This window comes from Malus sylvestris, chromosome 2, assembly GCF_916048215.2.
Source record: "Malus sylvestris chromosome 2, drMalSylv7.2, whole genome shotgun sequence".
NCBI classification, from domain to species: Eukaryota; Viridiplantae; Streptophyta; class Magnoliopsida; order Rosales; family Rosaceae; genus Malus; species Malus sylvestris.
The window spans coordinates 4,391,127-4,412,187 of NC_062261.1; the positions used below are offsets into that span (position 1 = coordinate 4,391,127).

Consider the following 21,061-nt stretch of genomic DNA (forward strand, 5'->3'; position numbering starts at 1 on the left):
AAGACCTCGGGTGCAGGACGTGAAGTTCTTATCGAACAACTCAGCTACAAGCTCCTTGCATTTTATAAAGAGATTTGAGTTTCATGTAAAGATTATACACTTTTTTGTTTCAAAATGCCTCAACAGAACTGTATTTCCATCACTGGTAGAACAAAAAAAAAGTCTCTTTCCGACCGTGCAACACATCGATCAGCCCTAAGCTGCAGATGGAGACTGAAACCAAAACAAAACTCTCTCTTTCCGTCTAAAATTAGTTTCGCCAACCTTCCTATCCTCTCTTCAGCTCGATTCTAACTCGAAGTTTTTATCTTTTCTTCATGCTTCAGCTTCTGTGTCCTCAACTGTCTCAACTGCCTCCCCAAGAGTGAACCGAACAAACCTGCGAACTTTTATGTTCTCACCGAGAGCAGCAACAGTCTGCTTTACTAGGTCCTTCACCAAAACACTGTCATCTTTAATGAAAGCTTGCTCTAAAAGAGCCAGCTCCCCAAGCCTCTTTGAGATCCTCCCCTCCACGATTCTCTCTCTAATGTTCTCGGGTTTCAACAGAAGGTCCTCCCTCTGCCTCTCAAGCTCTTTTTCCTTGTTCACAATGCTCTCCGGAATGTCTTCGATGGATACATATTGCACCTGCGGGCAGGCCACGACTTGCATTGCTAGATCATCAACCAACCCCTTGAAATTTTCACTTCGACCAACAAAGTCAGTCTCACAGTTTACTTCAATCAGAACTCCAATGCGGGCGTCATGAATGTAGGATCCAATCCTGCCTTCAGCAGCAAGCCTGCTGGATTTCTTTTCAGCAGAAGAAAGACCCTTCTTCCTCAGGTACTCTTGTGCCTTCTCAAGGTCCCCTCCAGTTTCGGAGAGAGCTTTCTTGCAGTCCATCATCCCTGCTCCAGTTTCATCGCGTAGTTGTTTAACCAAAGCGGCAGAGACAGCTACAGTTGGTGCCCTGCAATATGTTGATAAATACACGTCAGCGACGTACACAAAGTATACATCCATATTGGCATGTGTTGGAACTCTCGTTTTTACCACAGTAACATAATAAAAATTCAGTTTATTATATTAATGACCCCGTATTAGAGACTAATATAAAAGCAAGACATGATAGATGGAAAGCAGTTGCTTACTTCTCAACAGTTTCCTTGACTTCCACTACAGCAGGCTGCTCTTTTACTTCCGTGGCCACTGGTTTTGCCGCAGTTTGGGCAGCCACTTCAGCGGCAAAATCTTGACTCTTCTTCTCCAAGCCCTCTCCAAGATTGTAGCGCACAAATCTCTTCACTTTTATGTTTTCTCCAATAGTTGAAATGGTTTGCTTGACCAAGTCCTTCACCACCACCTTATCATTCTTAATGAAAGGCTGCTCAAGCAATGCCAGCTCCTCAAGCCTCTTCCTTATCCTCCCGTCAACAATCTTTGATCTAATCTGCTCCGGCTTTGACAAAAGATCTTCTTTCTGCATCTCAATTGCTCTTTCCTTGGTCACAAACTCTTCAGGAACATCTTCTGTAGCAAGGTACTGTACTTGAGGGCATGCAGCCACTTGCATGGCTAAATCATCAACCAGCTCCTTGAAAATGTCACCCCGAGAAACAAAATCTGTCTCACAGTTTACCTCTAGCAAGATACCTATTCTGCTATCGTGAATGTATGAACCTATTCTTCCTTCAGCAGTGGCTCTGCTGGACTTCTTTTCTGCACTTGCTAAACCTTTCTTTCTGAGGAACTCCGTAGCCTTAACAATGTCCCCGCCAGTCTCTGACAAAGCATTTTTGCAATCCATCATTCCAGCTCCTGTTTCTTCACGCAGCTGCTTTACAAGGGCTGGTGATATAGTAGCTGTAATCCACATATAAAAACATACAATTACAGGCAGATACATCTTGTAATAGAAGACCGCAATTGCAATATGAAACGGGAAATCAATGACTTAACAGAATCCTTCAACATATTTAAGAGGATTTTATTCATCCTCACTCATGGTGTTGCACAGTAAAACAAAAAAAAAAATATATATATATATATATATATATAAAATATATATTATTCAAGCCAACAAATCAATATAACCATTCATTCCTTTCCCCTATCCTACACATTCTCCTTAGAATTTAGTCCAGATCCTCATAGTTTTCAATGGTTTCATTTTCATCTTGAAAGCATAAAGTGTTCGGATCTCCTTGTACATGATATTCCATGAACCATACGCCATCAGTTTTCAGGCCTTTACTAATCGTTTGTTTACCTGGTTTAATGTAGAATTTTATGAATTGCATTAAAATGAGCAAGATGATCAGGCAAATCAACCTTTAGGTTTACTGTCCTTCGGGGAAGGATTGTCAGATTGTCCATTTGAATTAGAAACACTGCCATTCTTCTCAGGAGAACTTTCCACTTTATCATCTTCCACTTGTGTGATAGAAGGCAATTCACCCTCAGCAGCAGATGTTCGAATTTGAGCTTCCTCTGTAATGTTGTCAGCTAGGTCTTCTACAACTTTGGTGGCCTCACTTTCTGTCAAAAGGACATCATCATCAGCTAATTCTCCAGAGGGATCAGAAGTTCTATCACTTTCTGTTCCATCTGTGTTTTTACATTTTAATTTTGTTGTAAAAAAGACAATATGTCCCTATAGCATGAGTGTTTCAACGTCTAAATGTTAAATTATGCAAAGTTTGAGCATATCTGATCACAAAATAGCATATTATTTTGCACATTATAGGCATCTTATGTTTGTTGTTACCATCTCAGACGGAGCAAAATTTTGAAATTCAATTGAATGAATGTAAATACTAAACGTAAATAAAAAAACTTAGTTATGAACCTTTTGGTTCTTCAGTCAGTGCAGCAGAAGGAATTTCGCTCTCTGAAGTAGGTGGTTGCAGTTCAACTTTTGCTATGGTATCATCTACTTGAGGCTCTATAACCTCTCCGCCTGTTGGAATTTCTGAAGCCGATGTGTGATTAGCTATTTCACCAGACAAATCCACACTTGCATTTTCCACTCCATCCGTGGTAGATGTACTCCCTTCAGGAGCCAAGATATCAGAACTCACCTCTTCTTTTTTTATGGTTTGTTCTGTAGTTTCTAGTGCAGCAGAATGAATTTCGCTCTCTGAAGTAGGTGGTTGCAGTTCACCTTTTGCTATGGTATCATCCTCTTGAGGCTCTATAACCTCCTCGCCTGTTCGAATTTCTGAAGCCGACGTGTGATTAGCTATTTCACTAGACGAATCTGCGTTTGCATTTTCCACTCCATCCGTGGTAGATGTACTCCCTACAGGTGCCAAGATATCAGAACTCACCTCTTCTTTTTCTATGGTTTGTTCTGTAGTTTCTAGTGTTTCAATTGTACTAGAAACTGGGCTTTCCTGGTCCTCTGAAGAAGCACCACCATTTTCAACAGTTTCATCTACCGCTGCAGGGATACCAAGAGTTCCCTCCTCGCTGCTTGCTTTTTCATCCAGCACTTCAGGAATACTGGACTCACTGCTTGGAATTGCTTTAGCTGCTTTTTCTATTTTCTCTCTTTCATCCAAAAATGAAGCAATATCCTTGTTTTGGCGGAACGCCAGAACGAATGGGTTTGTTGCAGTGTGGATTACTCCTTGACTGACCTGCGAGTCCGACTTTAGAATATCTTCTTCTTTCTTCATTGTCAAGGTTACTTGTCCTCTTGTAGTACGCAGGACACGGACATTTATTTCTTGGCCAAGCTGCAGGGAGGTCTCTCCCATGACGTTTGCAAATCCATCGTCAGGTTCCTCCGATGTAGGGAGGAATCCTTCCTCCCCCTCAGGAAGAGATATAAAAGCACCAGCCCTGCCGAAATTCTTTACAGTGCCCACTAGGTCCTGCCCCTTTTCAAACTTTGTAGTTTTTCTCACTTCATTTTTCCTATCGCCTTTCTTTGGGCCACTCCTTCTACCAGGTCCACCCCTATCACTACCAGCAGAAGCATCTTTCCTTTGCTGCGGCTTACTGCCATCGTCACGTTCACGCATAGTGAGAGAGATTCGCCCAGTCTCCGGATTGGCTTCAACTAATGTCACCTTCACCTCTTGCCCAACAGAAACAACGCTTCCAACATCCTTAACGTAACTATCACTCAATTGTGAAACATGTACGAGTCCATCTGTGAAAGCTCCAAAATCAATAAAAGCACCAAATGGCTGGATTGATCTTACTTTCCCAGTAAAAGTTGCACCCACAACCAGCTCCTCATTCTTCACAGGCGGCATCTCACTTTTCCTAACAGGTTTTGTACGCTTTGGTTGAGCATCTTGAGATGGGCTGGGACCATCCTCAGGGGATTTGGATTCACTAGAAGCTGCATCTGCAACAGGTGAGTCTGCTTCCTCAACCGCTACATCAGTTCCTGTGGCAGATACAGGGATTCTACATTTATGATGCACAGGGCACCTGCTGTGGTACAATGGAAAAGATTTGATAGAGGTCGAAAAAGGTAAAAGAAAACTCTGTGGGGATAGAGTATGTCTTGCAGATTTCCTCGAAAAACTGAATTTTGTTAAACAACTGTTCTTTCTTGCAGTAAAGGCAGTTCCAGGTATATGCGAGACATTGCTTATAGAATACGGAATTACAGGCGTCATATTGACTTGAAAAAGTAGAAGTTGAGTCCTGCTAGCATAAGACTTTCATTCCTTGCACACCTGCACAGCATATCAAAATGATAAACAAAATGGAAGGATTCATCCAAAGTGCGATGAAAATAAACTGTTAGGAATAACGCAAAATGATACTGATATCGAGCAAGTTGTGTCATTATGAGCATAAAGATAGAGATAACATATCAATTCAAATGCACCTGGTTCACCTGAGTCATAAAATCACATGTACCGAAAATGTTGTTTCAAAACATACATTACAAGTGCTAACACAGCCGAAACCACGAGAATACATCCTCTCATGATTCCACCGAAAGTACATATACAACTGCTAACATCCCAAGCCATGTTAATACATCCTTCCACGGTTCCATCTAAAGCATATTACAAGTGCTAAAACATATAGACTTGATAGTTTCCACTAAAATTATCAAGTGTCGATTACCTAATTACGTTCAGTGGAGCAACGAAAAATTCGACTATTGAACAAAATCAACACTCGTATTTCGAACTAATTTATATCCATATCAAACCGAAACACTGAACAGACAAACAATCATCCCAATCCCCCAATCCTATGATCACAGTCCATTCATAACTACTGTACGCACTCACTGAAAAACAAGAACCAAACTTTCTCTTCCATTTCAATGGCACCTTGAAGTAAAACAAGAACACCAAGCAAACATTACAAGAATCCAGTATTTACAAACAGAACAGAACCAGCAAAAGAGTGAGGAAAAAAACAGAGAAATTACAATATCCAAAGGCAAAACAATCAAAACTAACAAAAAATCAACACAAAATAAAAAACCCATTACTGAAAACTCATCCAAACACAGAAAGGAGGAGAATTTAAAACACCCAATTAGTAGATGGAGCTGAATTTTGTACCTTTGAAAAAAAATTGAGCAAATTGGAGTTCCCAAGTCTGTGCAGCTTATTCTATCTATATGCTGCTGGCGAGTGATATGAGCCTACTGAAAGGTGGGGCTTTAAATCCTTATCTTTTTTGTGGTGGCACTGCATCTGTCTGCGTTGCTCAAATATTAGGCAGTCTCTGGCCGGTCCGGTTTCAATCTGCTGCATTGGGCCGTTTAAGCCGGAGCCGAAACTCACTAATGGGATGGACTCAAAAGGGTCAAAGCCTATTTAGGCCATATATGCAAAAGCTAGTTGGTCCATTTTATGATCACATCTGAAGATTAAAATTTGTTGAACAATTTTTTTGTTTGTTTTGGTTTTTAGGTGAAATGATCTCTGACATTAACATAACTTCTCATTTTGATCTCTAATAATGAAAATAGATAGAAGTGGTTCCTGAGTTTACCCACCGTAAATTCATTTTGGTCCTTCAATATAAAAAAATATGTAAATATCCTCAATAAGTGAAGGGTTGGATTAACAAAAAATAATGAAAATAGATAGAAGTGGTTCCTGAGTTTACCCACCGTAAATTCATTTTGGTCCTTCAATATAAAAAAATATGTAAATATCCTCAATTAGTGAAGGGTTGGATTAACAAAAAATACCCCTAAAAATGTCATCACGTGACAATTTAACGAGAATATTAACATATTTTTTTTCAGAAGTACAAAGACCCAAAGTAAAACAAACGCAATACAAAGTAAAATCCAAACCAATAGTGCTACTTGTACTTTAAACTCTCCCATAATCCTAACCAATTGCCCATTCTAACATAATATGCAATATCAGCCCAAGTTTAAAACCAGTTATGTCATTGTGTTAGACAAGCATTGAACTTCTTAAACTGCATCATGAGAAACCTTTTCAACACTCAGAAAATCAACAGAAAGAAACAAAGCTCCATGATAAACAGCTAGACCAATAAGTATAACGTTTATTAAATTGAAATGTGACCACATGCATGCATGCATGCAAGCAAAATATAAAGTTGTGAACTTTATTAAAAAAAAAAAGGGAAAAAAAAAAAGGCATTGTTGGGTAGAAAAAGCAAATTCAATAGATTCATCAACACCAGAGTAGCTAATAAACAAACATAAACATGGGTGAGATATAAATATATACACACCCATATACATATACATACATACATACATACATACATACATACATACATATATATATATATATATAGTTTATATATAAAGCCAACAGCCTAATGAACAGTATTTTATGGGGTCACAAACTTCACAAAAAATAATTAGACAGAAATGCCCCTCAAACCAAAAACTTCAAAAGCAAACCAAACTAATGCACCAAATAATGCAGGGGTATTTTCATCATATAAATAGTGTTTTTTCAATAATTAATCTTTTTTGTACAGTTTTTTTTTTAAATAATTAGTATCTCACAATAGAGTAGCAATAATGTGTTTCAATAAGTTGTTTATTAAATATTATTTTCTCTATTTTTAAACACGTTCGAAACATCTTAAGAGGCACGTAATTTAAACATGAAGATGACATCATCACTAGTATAGTTTGAAATTGTTAAGCAAAAAACTTTATGGTCAAGATATTCTCAGTGTCATATATGCCAATTTAAAAAGGTTTCCACAAGTGTATAAGGGAAAAATATATATGGTACAATATCATGGGGTTTAGGCTTGTCTATATTTATATGCAACTAGTTTCCTTGTTTATCAGTGGGTTGGATCGGGTTTAGATTCGAGTTTCAACTTAATTTGAAATTTCAGTATCATGTAATAATTTTTCACCATGCGAGAAAACATTAGTGCATTTTTTGAGCATAAGTTGATTGTTTTTAACTTGAACACATTTAAAATCAAATCATTTGAGAAATATAATTAGGTTGGATCGCATTTATATTCGAGTTTTCATACAGAAGCTTAATGCTAGGCTCAATAAATTTGAAATATATGATAGGTTGGATCCGGTTTATATTCGAGTTTAAGTTTGAGTTTTCATGAGTGTATTCTAGGATGACCCAATAACTTTTTGTGATATGGGAGAATATTTCTTGCATGTTTTGAGCATATATACTGATTATATAGATTGATTGTTTCGAACTTGAAGACGTTTAATCCCAAATCATATTGGAAGATACAGGAAGGGAAAGAATTCCAATTATAATGAGAAATTCCCTCCAAATATAAACACAATCAAAGCACACCAAACAATGATCATATTGTACAGTGAATTATTAGAATTTAAATTATTGAAGATTAGGGTAATCACGATTCACAATTATCTATTATTAAATGAAAACAAGATCAAAATTCAGAAATGATATCCAAGATAGATCATATGAGCACTGAGTATGTTGGTTTTGTGATTAAGGAGGAGACAATGAGGACAATTGCATTAATATTATGCTTCATTTCCAAGTCATGAGTAGGACCTTTATAGGATTTCTTGCAAGACTTGCATATTTAAAAGAGATTTTTCAATGTACCGAGAATACGGTTAGGTATACTAAATGTTATAATATAATTGATTGAATTTTTTTTTCAAATTTATAACCAAATATATTATGACACTTGATGTACCAAATCGTGTTCTCGGCATATTGAAAAACTTCTTCATATCTAAAAAGAGGTGAGAGGCCAAGTGTTGAATTCTCTAGCATCTCCACGTGGGTTGGGAGCTCTTTGTAGTTCCCAAGGTCCCCATATCCCGGCTGTGCCCTATAAATTTATAATTTACCCTAATTATACAAGTCCTTTAGACCCTTCTTGTACTTTTGTGTTGCATAAAAAATATAAGAGGATCTCCGACCCAAGTTTAAACATTGATTCATGGGGTATTTTTATAAGGAAAAGGATTGTCTGCCCCTCTTACTTTTGGTGCCCTTCCGTGCTAACTTGTTTTATATGGTGACGGTTAAATCACGTTAATATTTTATATTATTTTTTTATATAGATAATAAGATAAAAATAAATAGTAATATAAAATGTTGACGTGACTTAACCAAACAGGAGGGCATGGGAGAGCAGACAATCCTTGTCCATTTTATAATCCAATTAGCTCACCATTTGGCTACAAAATTATTGCTAGCCTATATAAGAGATCTAGGTATCTACAAGGTTTTCTTTAACTACTCAATCATGCATCTCCATATAAAAATAGGGTCACCAGCAAATCAAAGCAATATATAAAAGTACGCCACCAAAACCATAAGTTGTTACAATGGCATATATATAAGTAATTTTTTATCCATACATGCAATATCTTGGACCTATTCATGTTTAATTTATTTAGAAGTATGATTAGGGTTTTGTTTACTTTCTGTTTTTTCTTTGCGGTGTAACAATAGCGATTTATTACAATAACAAGAAAATGTATAAATTTCAAAGAGAATATATAAGTCTCTCTAAACCAAAAGGACTTGAAAACCCAAAAAAAAAAAGTCTACAGGGGTGATAAACATGAGAAGTAGCAGATTAACCCAGCCGAAAATGAACACAACTAATCACTAGGAGGAGACTAAAATATCTTTATAAATCTTTTCAATCTGTAAAAAATATATATTATCGTAGTAAAATCACCGGCTAATTCCTTTTCTGGCGGATAAAAAAAAAACAAAAGGAGCACAACTAAACTCTATTGATGAGATCATTTGTTCTTTTCAGAAAATAAAAAGTGATTTCATTTATTAAAATATTTTACAGGAGTTGTTATTTTGCTTTGAAGATCTTTATTATGGTCAACGGCTAAATACTTATAAAAGATTAAGTATGGCATGAGAGTAGTAGCAGCAAAGCTAGTGTGAGAGCTAGTGTGACATTGGATCAAACTTTTATCAAGATCATTGATGATTCTTTTCAATTTTTAACTGATCCAACAAAAGTTTATGGAGAGACAGAGAGTTTAATTTTGTATAGAATATTATCAATCCCACACATACACACGTACGCGCACCAACCCGACCCATAATCCCTTGTCACTTACTTTTCTCGAGTAATGCTAAGGATGTTATTTATTAAACTAAATTTGTAAATTCTATGATGTGTTATTAATAATTGAATTATTATTTAAATTTTAATTAACGTATTTATTTTTTATTAATAAAACATCACATTTTACGAATTTAAATTGATTAACGTACTTAATTTTCCTAACATTGTCCTTCCCAACATCCTTAACCAGTTGAGAAGTTATGGTGCAAACTCCCCATGTGCCGTATTGGAATACTATTTAATTCTGGGAAACCTATGGGATTGAGCCTGATTTGAATGGATATAGGAATGGTGGATGGTGGACTTGGAGAGATTTTACAACGTACTGTAACATGTTTTTACTTTAAAAATAAAATATATCAATTTAGTCGTTTATTTATTATTTTAAGTACACGTAAAATCTCTCCTAGAATTGACATTTCAATTTTCAATCCCTGAAGATACAAAGAGAAATGCTAATGAAATTTTCTCATAATATGATTCTCTATAAATTCTCTAATATTTCATAGTCTAACGTTAATTTTCGTGCTAACATTATAATACAATGTGCTAAAAATATAAAGTAACAAAAAAAATCTATAAAAAAATTCACTTTTAAAATAATCTCCTTAGCATTCTCTAACACAAAACAAACACAGCGTTTTCCAAAGATCGTTTCACCTCTCCTTTTCTTTCTTTTTCTTTTGCTTTGCAAATCGTGCGGAGTAATCCACTATGTAAGTTTGCATGTGCCTACAAATCTACAGTAGATATCATATTTTCCCTTCATCTCTCTCCACTTACCTTTGTCTTTCTTTTTTTTTTTCTTACTATTATATTACTGTACTAACTCCATCACTCATCAAATCAAATCCAATTAACATATATATTCCCCCATTTTTCCACTACCCTTACTACTATTAAAATCCTTTTATTCTCCTGGTAAAAAGTTGTTTATGCCTTTGCTTTTTGGGTTTTCTAACCCAAATTAGGTTAAAAGCACTTTGAAAAAAAAAAAAGGTTAAAAGCACCGCAAAATTATATCCAATTTAGGGTTTTTTTTTTTCATTCTTCTTTTTGAGTGTTGCAGACAAATTCTAAAAGTGACTTCACATGACTAATTGATTTTTTTTCTTTTGTTTAGATCGATTAAATAAGCAAAATATAGCTGAGTTTAAAAAATCACGTAACTATTTAAATAAGCAATTGGTGTGCATCAAACAATGTTAAATATTCTATTATTGAACATAATCATGGAAAATGCGCTTGAATGAAACGCCTCATACAAAAACACTTCAAAATTAATAAGCCATAATTTTATAAGGTACATTACATACACAATTTGCATATGACACGAATGGTATGTTTACATAATCTAAAATCTAATTTCTTGTACGTTTTTCTTTGTAAATATTGAATAAGTATTTATTGTCAAATTAAAGGAAATATGTAATATTATATGTGTGTTTACTAAATATATGTTAACATTATTGGTAAGTAAGAATGGAGGTGGATTGTTTGCTACGTCAACATTTTATATTAATTTTTTATAAAAATAATAAAACAAAAAGTAATAGGAATATAAAATGTTGACATGGCTTAATCGTGACCACATAAACAGGAGGAGGGGATGTGGATAGTATGGAAATGGGAGGGCAGAGAACCCACCTCCAAGTAAGAATTGTGGACGTCAGTGCCTGATGACAACGTTACACATTAATAGGGCCCTCGGAAATCACACCATCTTCAAATTGATGATAAATTTTTAGTTGTGAGGGAACACAGGTGGTACACCATGTGTTTTTATGTAAGTGGTAAGAAATTTTATTTTCTAAGTTATTAACTTTGTAACACACATATCCCACCATTTATATAGCGACACGTGGTGTACCACCCCGTGTGACGGTCACACTGAAAAATCTCTCCAAATTGATATAGGAAAATACCAAATAAATTTAATTGTGTAATACTAGAGAGATTAAATTTATAGATAAAATTTAAAAAAAAACTAAAGTACATGGAAGTTGATGATTGGTTTACTACTTATACGTTGATAAACGTGATTATTCTTATCGGTGGCACATTATTTAATTTGCAAATTTAGTTTTCAAATTTGATCTCCCTAGTATTACCCAATTAAATTATGTGACCTTTGTAGATATAATTGTTTTTAATCATATGATTCACGACATGTATAATTTACTCATGCAGTTGACTGTCATAATGTAGATTGCAGGCAGTCTACTTAGTAATGCTCATGTGTTTATTATAATAATGTTTCTAATTAGAGATGCATTTTGTACCGAAAATGATTTTCACACCTCCAAATCTCCTCGTCTTCAAATTAATATTATAATAATATTAACATAACTTAACTATAACTGTTCAAATAAGAAGAGATTGGAAGAAAGAGAGATTTGGAAGGAAAATAACCCTGCTTCATTTTACACAGTTGGTAGCTTCAAGCATCGGTTAACGAATATAATTTAAAGAGTAATGCTAGAGAGACTCAATTTGTAGATTAAATTTTGTAAACTAAATGACATGAAAGTTGGTGATTAGATTATTACTTAATCATTGATAAACGTACTTATTTTTTATTTGTGACACCTCATTTAGTTTGTTAATTTAGTTTACAAATTTAGTCACCCTAACATTCCTCTAATTTAAATAAATGGATATGGTGTGAAATCGTTGCATGCACACCACAAAAATGACGTTTTGGATTTCAACGTGTTCTTAATTTTTTTTCATTTATCTTTCGGTCTCGATTAAGTATTGGCTTCTTTGTTTCAAAACCAAATATGAACGCTTTCCATAATTCCACTCCAGCATGTTTTGGGCTCCATTATTTGACACATGGATAAAGCTTGACTTAGATTGCCGTCGCAAAGCCATCCGCTGATCCTTTAAAAAAAAAAGAAAAAAGAAAGAAATTGAACTTCTCCCCAACTTAAATCAATACCACTTGTTAAAAATTCAAAATTCTCTACAATCTCATAATTCTTAAATACAAACTCAATTATTTTGTTCTTTTTCATAAGAAAGTATTTATAATAGTACGGTGGAGCAATAATAGAAAATAGATCAAACAAACCTTAGTCCAGAAGGACTAGGGGAAACCTAGACCTTTAATAAAAAAAAACATAAAACAAAACCTCTAAGTAAATATAACCTTTAATTTTTTTTAACTCCAATCATGCTCTCTATCTACATTCTAAGATAGATTCATCTGGGAGTATGATTGGAAAACAATCTAGCTAAATATTGACTCATAGCCATTACTACTCTCTAAAGTCGGGAGTATGATTGGAAAACAATTTTTTAAAGAGCCCATAGAATAACGTCTTAGCTAAAAAATTTCTATATAATACAGAGCATTATTAGAAATAATTTTATGTCTTCAACGAGTCAAAGCCGTAATGATCCAATTATGATTAATGACATACCTGTTTTTCTTATATACAATATTATATAATTACACTAAAAGTGAGGATCAAATTATATAAAACTCACTGTTGATAAAATTTGAACCTAAAACCTCTAACTTATAAGTTGCATGATATGGGTTTTATTTTTATTTTTTTAACAAACGATATTATCTTCATTAAAAGAGAGAGGTAGGCTTAGTTTCACAATAGGTTAACAATAATGTGGTTCAAATTCGCCTAGCGAAAATCGAACCTAAAACCTCTTACTTACAAGTGAAGGTGAATACCACTAAACCGTTATACTAAGTAGTAGCTGCATAACATGTTTAATTAATGAGGTTTTTGGTAATTGCATGAGTTCACATGTCTGTTTAAGAAAATGGAGCGGACTAGGATTATTTCCCCTCTTCTTTTCATCCCCTTCCATCATCTCCTCTCACATTCTCTATTTTGTCTTTCTCTTTCTATAAAAAATTAATATAAGATGTTAACGTGATTTAACCGTGACCTTTCAAATAAAAGGGGGAAGAAAGGGAAGAGAAAAAAAGAGGATATAGACTCATACTCCAAATGGAGCAGCCTCTCTTTCCCCCACACAACAACACATAAAATGTGACCCACAGATCATGCGTGGAACAGCTCAATTAGATTTGGTCCCTTAAACCATTCACATATACATATGTTTCCTAAAAAAAAAAAAACATATATATATATATCTAATCGAAATTCTCACCATATGTTGGTCAATTCTCCATATTTAACCATTCTTTTTGAGAAACTACTTAAATTTGAGAATTTTAACAATATATATATATATATATTTTTTTTTACATTGATCTCTCTTAATTATCTTATATGGAAAAGATTAAGGTGAAATTTAATTAATTAAATACATAAGATCGATCCACAGGTACAGCAAGTTAGCTGCTTGAGAAGCCAATATTTTTTATTATTATTTAATCCTCATCACTAATAGACAATCCCTATGAAGCTGCAAAAAAGATTTCTAGAATCTAAAATTAAATGTGATTTTTTTTTTTGGAAGACGAATTAAATGTGATTTGGTCTAGCTTCCATAATGTGTCATATAATATATATTTTAAACCCTTCTCCTTTCTTAATAAGTTGCTTAAAGAAATCTTAAGTTGTTAACAGCTGGGGCTTTTAGGGCACCCGTAAGCTGACATACAATTTTATCATGGAACTGGAAACCACAAGCAAATGTGGAACCCACCCTATGTTTAAATCTGCACAATCAGCAGAAATGATATGCTAATGGCGGATTGTTTGATGAATAAATTCAATTGATGAGTTAAAGATTTTACTTAAAATTATTCGTTGTCGATTTTTAGGATTTTGTGTTTATGGTCAGAATCGATTCCTATTATAAATCATTACGTAAAATCACTTATGTTAAAAAATCAATTAAAACTAAGGTCGTTTAGTCATCGAACTATATAAAAATAGATAAACGAGATTGATAAAAGTATTACGAATTGTATTGGTATTTGCTATAATAAATTTACTAAATAACTTTAGTTTTAATTTATTTTTGCAGAGATGGTCTTTATAGAGGACTCATAAATCATAAGCACAAAACTTTGTAATTTAAACACGAAGAGTTTAAAATAGGAGTTCCTACTCATATTTAAGTAGCCAATTATTGTTATAATGGTTTGATTGATAGAATCCTCGTTTTTAACTCATTGTGTTCTGAATATCCATAACCTTTTATTTTCAATACATTTCAAAATAATAATATCTCTTGTAATAAAATCAGAAAAGATATCCAAAAAAAAAATCAGAAGAAGTAATATTTCTTTTTTGCATTCATTTGATCAAATAAAAGAAATTTTTTTGAATTTCCACTATCTTTTATTACCAATTACATATACCGCATTTCCACATATCCTAAAGATGTTACTGTAAAAAATTATCTAATAAATTTGACAGCCACCATAAATAACTGTAGGATAATTATTATAAATTGTCCGGGAAGCAAAATGTTCATTGTTAATTAACTTAATTTATCATAAAAAAATTAAATGTTTATAATAAAATTTGCAGACAGCATAAACTAGTGCCATATGCAACTCATTTGCAGCGCGTGGTGGGGTAGTTTCTTGTTTGATTGATGCACAATATTTTAACACTTCAAATCATATAGACAATCGCTTTCAAGTAGTAGTCTATAAAGTCCACATCTAAAGGAAAAGAAAATATTTGATAAATGGAATACAATATTGTAGGACAATTATATAAAAAATATGGAAAATATTAAAGTAATGAAATTATATGAGTTATGAAATTACTGGAAAAAAGAGAAGAAGCATAAAATCTAAGTATATAAACATAAGAATCTACACATAATCTGATCCAGCGATGCAATAATTACTGGTTTTGCAAGCCAGCTTAAGGGTCACTGGAGATCTCTGATTTCTCAGAGTAGCTTGCCACAAAGTTTGGGATTTGCAAAACCAATCTTCTCTTTCTCTCTCTACTTGCTATATATCTCTTTCTCTCTGTCTGAAAGGGATAGTCTGATACATTCGCCCATACATAGCGCGAGGAAGAAATCGAAATTAAGAAGATCGATCAGATGGGGAGCACTTATTTTGGGGAGCCAAACATGGGAGGAGGTGGTGGTGGTGGTTCTTCTTCTTCTTCTTCTTCAAGGAAAGGAAAGAAGAGTAATTCAGACAAGCCAAAGCAACCCCAGAGAGGCCTTGGGGTGGCTCAATTGGAGAAGATCAGATTACACGGTCAAATGGGTTCCACTACTTATCACCCTTCCCTCCACTCTCCATACTACACTAGTTTCAACAACGTACGTACGCATATACTTTCTCTCCATCTTTGAGTAATTCGTAATTGGGTTCATTTGCAGAGAGAGAATTTTAAGTCTCATGGGGTTTTAATGTAAATTCATTATAATCTTGCAGGAGGACACCAGAGTGCAAACAGCTTATTCGTCCCTACCATCATCATCTTTCTCTTCTTCACCATCCTCCACATCTTCCCCACTCTCTTATGGCTTCCACCCCAACATCATGGTGCGTTTTGTGTAAATTCCCACAATTTTCGTTAATCGTAATTTCGTTTCCAGTTAATTTGTTGATGGGTCACCATGCACATACATTTATGTTGATCAATGATTGTGAAATCATGTCCAACTTCATCTATGTCATGATCATCACCACCCACAACAAATGCTTACAATTCAAACAGTTTTACCCAATTGGAGCAATTGTTTTCTTCCCCCTTTTCTGAGGTGAACGATAATGGTTTATTAGAAACGATAGTGGTTTTATTAGAACAATAGTGGTTTTCCCCCTTAAAATGATAGACTTTTCTGACATATAGGAAGTTACTTAATTTTATTCGTTATTTGGCTCCAAACCCTAGTTAGTCGCAGGGCATATGTTGCAATAAATCCAGTTTCTATAGTCAAACCTCATTACCTCTGAAAAACCACACTCTTGATTAGCCTTGATCAGAAGCTTCTGAGAGGCACTTCCTGCAAAAACAAAAACAAATCTGGACTTCATTGGAGCCAACCTCTGAGTTTTAATTGTCGATGTGTGAATCTTCACGTGTGAACCACTAAATGAGATTATACGTGAGGGGGCGTGTTGGCAGTCCCACATCGGTGGGGGAAGTTAACAAGGGTGACTTTAAATATGATTACCCTACTCTTAAGTAATACCGAAGCTTTTGTGGTAAAACTCCACACCTGACAGATTTGGCAGATGGTAAAGTTGTGAATAGTATTAGTGTCGTTAGAGTGAGGCTCTCTTCGATCTAAAAAAAATTTCAACAAGTAGTACTTCTGATCAATCTTATTGAGTTTCTAATTAATTAAATTCCTTAAAATTTCCCTGGTATCGCAGATGGGCGGTCTTGGTGAATATGAAAGAGCAAACATGATATATGGTGGTGATCATAATTCCCAACTTAGTACAACAGCAGGGTGCGTATGCTTACTCTCTCTCTCTCTCTCTCATTCTTTGTGACTTCTGTGAACTGTTTTTTCTTTTCCTGAATTTTTTTTTGTTTCTAACCCTTGCGTGAAATTTCAAGTTCTTAAAACCAGATGGGACGTCATCTTAGACACCAAACATTTTGTGCAACCGAGCATGACCGGAGACCTTCTAAATCCACCTCCAGTAGAGGTACTTATAATTACATGCTTTCTCACCTATCAAATGTGGATCTACTTTGACACATTAATTCCGATAATATGAAACAAAATTAATAGGTGATAGATTTCTGCACACCCATTTTTTTAACATGCACAATTGCACATCCCTGTCGATTTAGCATTTTGCTTGATTAAATCAAAAGAGAATCAATGAACAAAAATAAATAGAGCTGTGCAAAAAGAGAAAAATTAGATGCGAAAATCATTTCTCAATTGGTAAACTATCATTATATTTATTTCACATTTCTATATATATGCACTGGTGATCTTATTCTATCTGTAGGACTCTCAGCACAGGAAGAGCGGAAAACATAGAAGTAGCTCCATGGGCTCAAGCAGTCACAACTCTGAATCAAGTGACACCCAAGATCTAGATTTGGAGCTCAGACTCTCACTTTAGTTTGCTCGAGTCTGTATGGGTTCATAACTACATACGTACGTACGTATTACTCGCAATTTCAAGCTGATCATCAAAATATGTGGCGCTTCAAATTGAGCATAGGCAACAAATTAATTAGTATTCATTGTCATGTGTAAGAACTCATGTAATGCAAGTTTATTGACTATGTCTGTATAATACAGTGATGAATTTTTCTTCTTGAACCGTTGAATTAATATTGCCTAAGAAAAGAAGGAACAACATTAGTACTAATTTTTTCCTTGATACATGGTACAACTTTCTTGATTTCTTGGTTTGGTTTCTATTCTCCCTAAGTCCTATTGATCAATAGTAACTAGTAAGTTTTTGTACGAAGGTTAAAAAGCGAATCAATTAAGAAAGAAAACGTGTTAAGGATAAGATTAACTGCTATTGAGTCAACGGATTCTAAATTTGTTCAGTAAAAGTGAGATCTAGTAATTAGTTTGACATCCGAATATAATCATTTTTTAGAAAGAAAAAAAACACTATTTTTCTTCCACATATTATGCTTATTCATGTCCATTGATTTCAAAAGCCAGAAATAAACATGATGCAATAGTGTGAAAAACACTTTCCATTATTTACACATATGCAGTTAAAAAAAAAAAAGAGCATGACGTATGTTATTTCAGAAAATATGAGTAGAGAATCTTGTATACTCGACCTAGATCATACAATTATTTCATAATACTCAATGGTTTCTTTATTATGATTGTCGATTCACATTAAGAAAAGTGTGATCAACCCATTACATATATATTCCATTTGCTTATGGAAAGTAAATAAAACTGTTGCCTTCGTAGCTTTCTTCAGATCATGTAGCAAAATATAGAAATCAACTCGATGATTACAGATGCAATGTCGGAAGTAAGTTGCAGAATCTTGATTTGGTTTCAAATTCATGCAAAACATGCATATAAGGCGAACAGCTGGCAGCAATTAAGATCAAGATCTAGCTGTTTTTGGGTGAATAATAACATGCATCAAGTCTTCATATTGTTCGTTTTCAACCAAAAAATGAAAAAACATTTGGATTCCCATGGCTCACAGGTTGAGAGTGTTTTTCTCATGAAAAAACTTGAAAATTACTGTTAAGGTTCCGGAGTCCGGTCTGGCTTTTAAATTTAGGGTCATCCCTGCAAAGCTGGAAAGTATATAGCAGAAGTGCAGAACAAAACAATACCTAATCGAATGTCTAACTTGCCAATCGACGCCCTTTTTCAACAGTGTGTATTGTTCAGTATTCTTGGTTTTGAATGGATAATCTGTCAGAGGTTTATTTGTCGGCAAACTTGACGCGTTGCCCTGATTTCGTACAAAATCAATAATTGAATAACAAAGTGGGATCTGGATTAGATAACGTTGTCTACTTTTATGCGGTTCCGGTTTGAGCTTAGGTGTCAAAGACTCAATGGTTCGATCAGTTAAGGGTAAAGAATGAAGAGCCAAGATTGTGCCAGATGTCAGCAGATTATACAACTGGTTTTGTAGGTCAGTTAGGAGTTAGTTAAAGAAGGAAAATAGAGGCCTAAGGATGTAGAGTTTGCTAGAAGGTGTTTGTTGAACAGGATCCTCTCTTGATTTTTTTGATAATGATTCTAGAGATTCGTAAATTATATTCGTTCATCGTACATCGTGTGATTATTTTTTGTCAAATATTATTTATATTTATTTTTAAATAAAAATATTTAAAATAATTTTTAACCGTACGATGTATAATGAACAGATACAATTCACGAATCTCCAGAATCCTCACAAAAAGAATTCATTGAGGATCCGGACTCTTTGCTGTGTGAGATATACATCAGTAACGATCTTAATAATTCATTATTCTCTTTCCAATAAAACTAGCAATCAGCACATATCCTCTGCGCGTGCAACTTAGTAGTCATTTTATTTTGCTACGACTTGTTGTGAATAGGGATTGTCATTGAAAAAAAACAAAAGGAAAAGGACAAAAGGAAAAGACAAAAAAAAGGAGAGCAATGAATTGATCCTTGCTTCTCCCTCTTTTCCGAACTAGTTCTTTCCCCTTTTCTTTTTATCTCCTTCTATCTTCTCTTTCTCTCACATTTTTTTATTTTATCTTTCTCTTGTTATAACAAATTAATATAAGATGTTGACATGGCTTAACTGTGATCGTTCAAATAGAAATGGAGGAAAAAAAGGAAAAAAAGAGAGGAGAGAATCCTACTCCCTCTTCTCCGTCTCCCCACGTCCATTCGCACTGTTTCAAACAACCGCTCCACCTTACTCTTCTTTCCGTAAGCCTATTATTCTATTTTTTGTTTGATTGGAGGTTGTTGGCTTCTGGTTTTTTAATTTAATTTTGAATTTTAAATAGGGTATGTTACTATTACTTGGCTATAATAAAAATAATAAAATTTGTGTTTGTGTAATTACTAAATTGCTCATAATTTTTATTTATGTTCAATTTTAATTAGAAAATTATAATGGTAATTTCCTAGAGTTTTGGTTGACAACCAGATTCTATTAATATGTAGTTTAGATTCAATTCTCTTCCTATGACATGTTTAACATGGTGTCAAAACAGGTTAACTCACCTATATAGTTCAACGTACACACGTACTTTGCGTTATTCTTGGTTTGTGGTTTTTTTTTTTTTTTTTTTTTTGTGTTTTCTCCCCTTTTCATTTTGTAGAACTTTTTTAGAAAAATATTTTAGTCTGACATATTATTCGATGCACATATTAATTCGACACATCACTAAATACTCGACTAATTTAGTCAGTATTATTCGATGACTATTTATCCTATTCGACTGAAATAGTTTGTATAGTCCGAATTGCTAAACGAGGCTTAAACAAAAATATGATACACGAAGTCAAGAAACAAAGTTCATCATTAATTTATAATGTTCGAGGAAATGTGTATGTATATAAATATGTGCAACATTCATTGCCAAATTTATCATTTGTGGAGGGGTCTCCGGTTAAACGTCACTGTTTTCGATTAAATAAAAAAGAAAAAGAAAATTGCTGTCAACTTATTTGGATACTATATATTTTAAATCCAGCTACTAATTAAGTGTGGCATCGTTTTCTATAAAAAAAATTAAAAAAAAAAACCATTTTTTGTTGTACGGTTGAAATTTATATAATGAATATCGTTATTTAAAAAAAGTTTGTACATAACATCAAAGGCAACTAATATGATTCGAAAATTGTCGCTCAGTACTATAGTCTAGTGATATTTCTTTTCACTTGAAAATTAGAGGTCTTAGGTTCGAATCTCATAAATAACGAATTTGATACCAAATTAAGTTGCCCATTGTGTGGCTTAGCCAAACATCCCCTCCCCTTAATGTAAAAATATATAGATGTACTAAAAAAAAAATTCGGAAATTAATTTACGATGGGATTAAGGGGTAATTACCATAATTTAATTGTCACCACAAAAATAGCAATTGCTTCTCTTAATCGATGGAACTGCAATAAATGGCCATTAGTTTACTTTACACCCCTAAAA

The 21,061-nt window shown here is 34.0% G+C and overlaps 2 protein-coding genes across 4 annotated transcripts; one reads left to right on the forward strand and one right to left on the reverse strand.

Moving 5' to 3' along the window:
- Positions 1-25: 25 nt before the first annotated feature.
- Positions 26-5,688, reverse strand: LOC126595763 (polyprotein of EF-Ts, chloroplastic-like). 3 transcript variants are annotated; one of them, XM_050262083.1, is made up of 6 exons: positions 5,532-5,688; positions 3,315-4,682; positions 2,834-3,065; positions 2,317-2,523; positions 1,137-1,848; positions 26-955 (listed from the first exon to the last, which is right to left on the reverse strand). In XM_050262083.1, the coding sequence occupies exons 2-6, from the start codon at positions 4,620-4,622 to the stop codon at positions 316-318; spliced, it is 3,099 nt and encodes a 1,032-aa protein (XP_050118040.1). In that variant the 5' UTR covers positions 4,623-4,682; positions 5,532-5,688; the 3' UTR covers positions 26-315. The 3 variants fall into 3 exon arrangements, with proteins under 3 accessions (XP_050118040.1, XP_050118043.1, XP_050118033.1); XM_050262086.1 differs by having other exon boundaries at positions 2,834-2,884; positions 3,134-4,682; XM_050262076.1 differs by having other exon boundaries at positions 2,834-4,682.
- A 9,589-nt stretch (positions 5,689-15,277) lies between these two features.
- On the forward strand, positions 15,278-17,840 carry LOC126595796 (protein SPEAR1-like). The gene is made up of 5 exons (XM_050262105.1): positions 15,278-15,777; positions 15,893-16,003; positions 16,841-16,920; positions 17,044-17,122; positions 17,435-17,840. The coding sequence occupies exons 1-5, from the start codon at positions 15,550-15,552 to the stop codon at positions 17,549-17,551; spliced, it is 615 nt and encodes a 204-aa protein (XP_050118062.1). The 5' UTR covers positions 15,278-15,549; the 3' UTR covers positions 17,552-17,840.
- Positions 17,841-21,061: the final 3,221 nt, after the last annotated feature.

Coding starts and splice junctions, on each gene's coding strand:
- LOC126595763 (XM_050262076.1), bottom strand. CDS start 4,622: ATGACGCCTGTAATTCCGTATTCTATAAGCAATGTCTCGCATATACCT. Junction 2,524..2,833: donor ACTGACTGAAGAACCAAAAG/GTTCATAACTAA, acceptor TCCTTTTGACAG/AAAGTGAGGCCACCAAAGTT. Junction 956..1,136: donor GTCAAGGAAACTGTTGAGAA/GTAAGCAACTGC, acceptor AACATATTGCAG/GGCACCAACTGTAGCTGTCT.
- LOC126595796 (XM_050262105.1), top strand. CDS start 15,550: ATGGGGAGCACTTATTTTGGGGAGCCAAACATGGGAGGAGGTGGTGGT. Junction 15,778..15,892: donor ACTACACTAGTTTCAACAAC/GTACGTACGCAT, acceptor ATAATCTTGCAG/GAGGACACCAGAGTGCAAAC. Junction 17,123..17,434: donor TAAATCCACCTCCAGTAGAG/GTACTTATAATT, acceptor TTCTATCTGTAG/GACTCTCAGCACAGGAAGAG.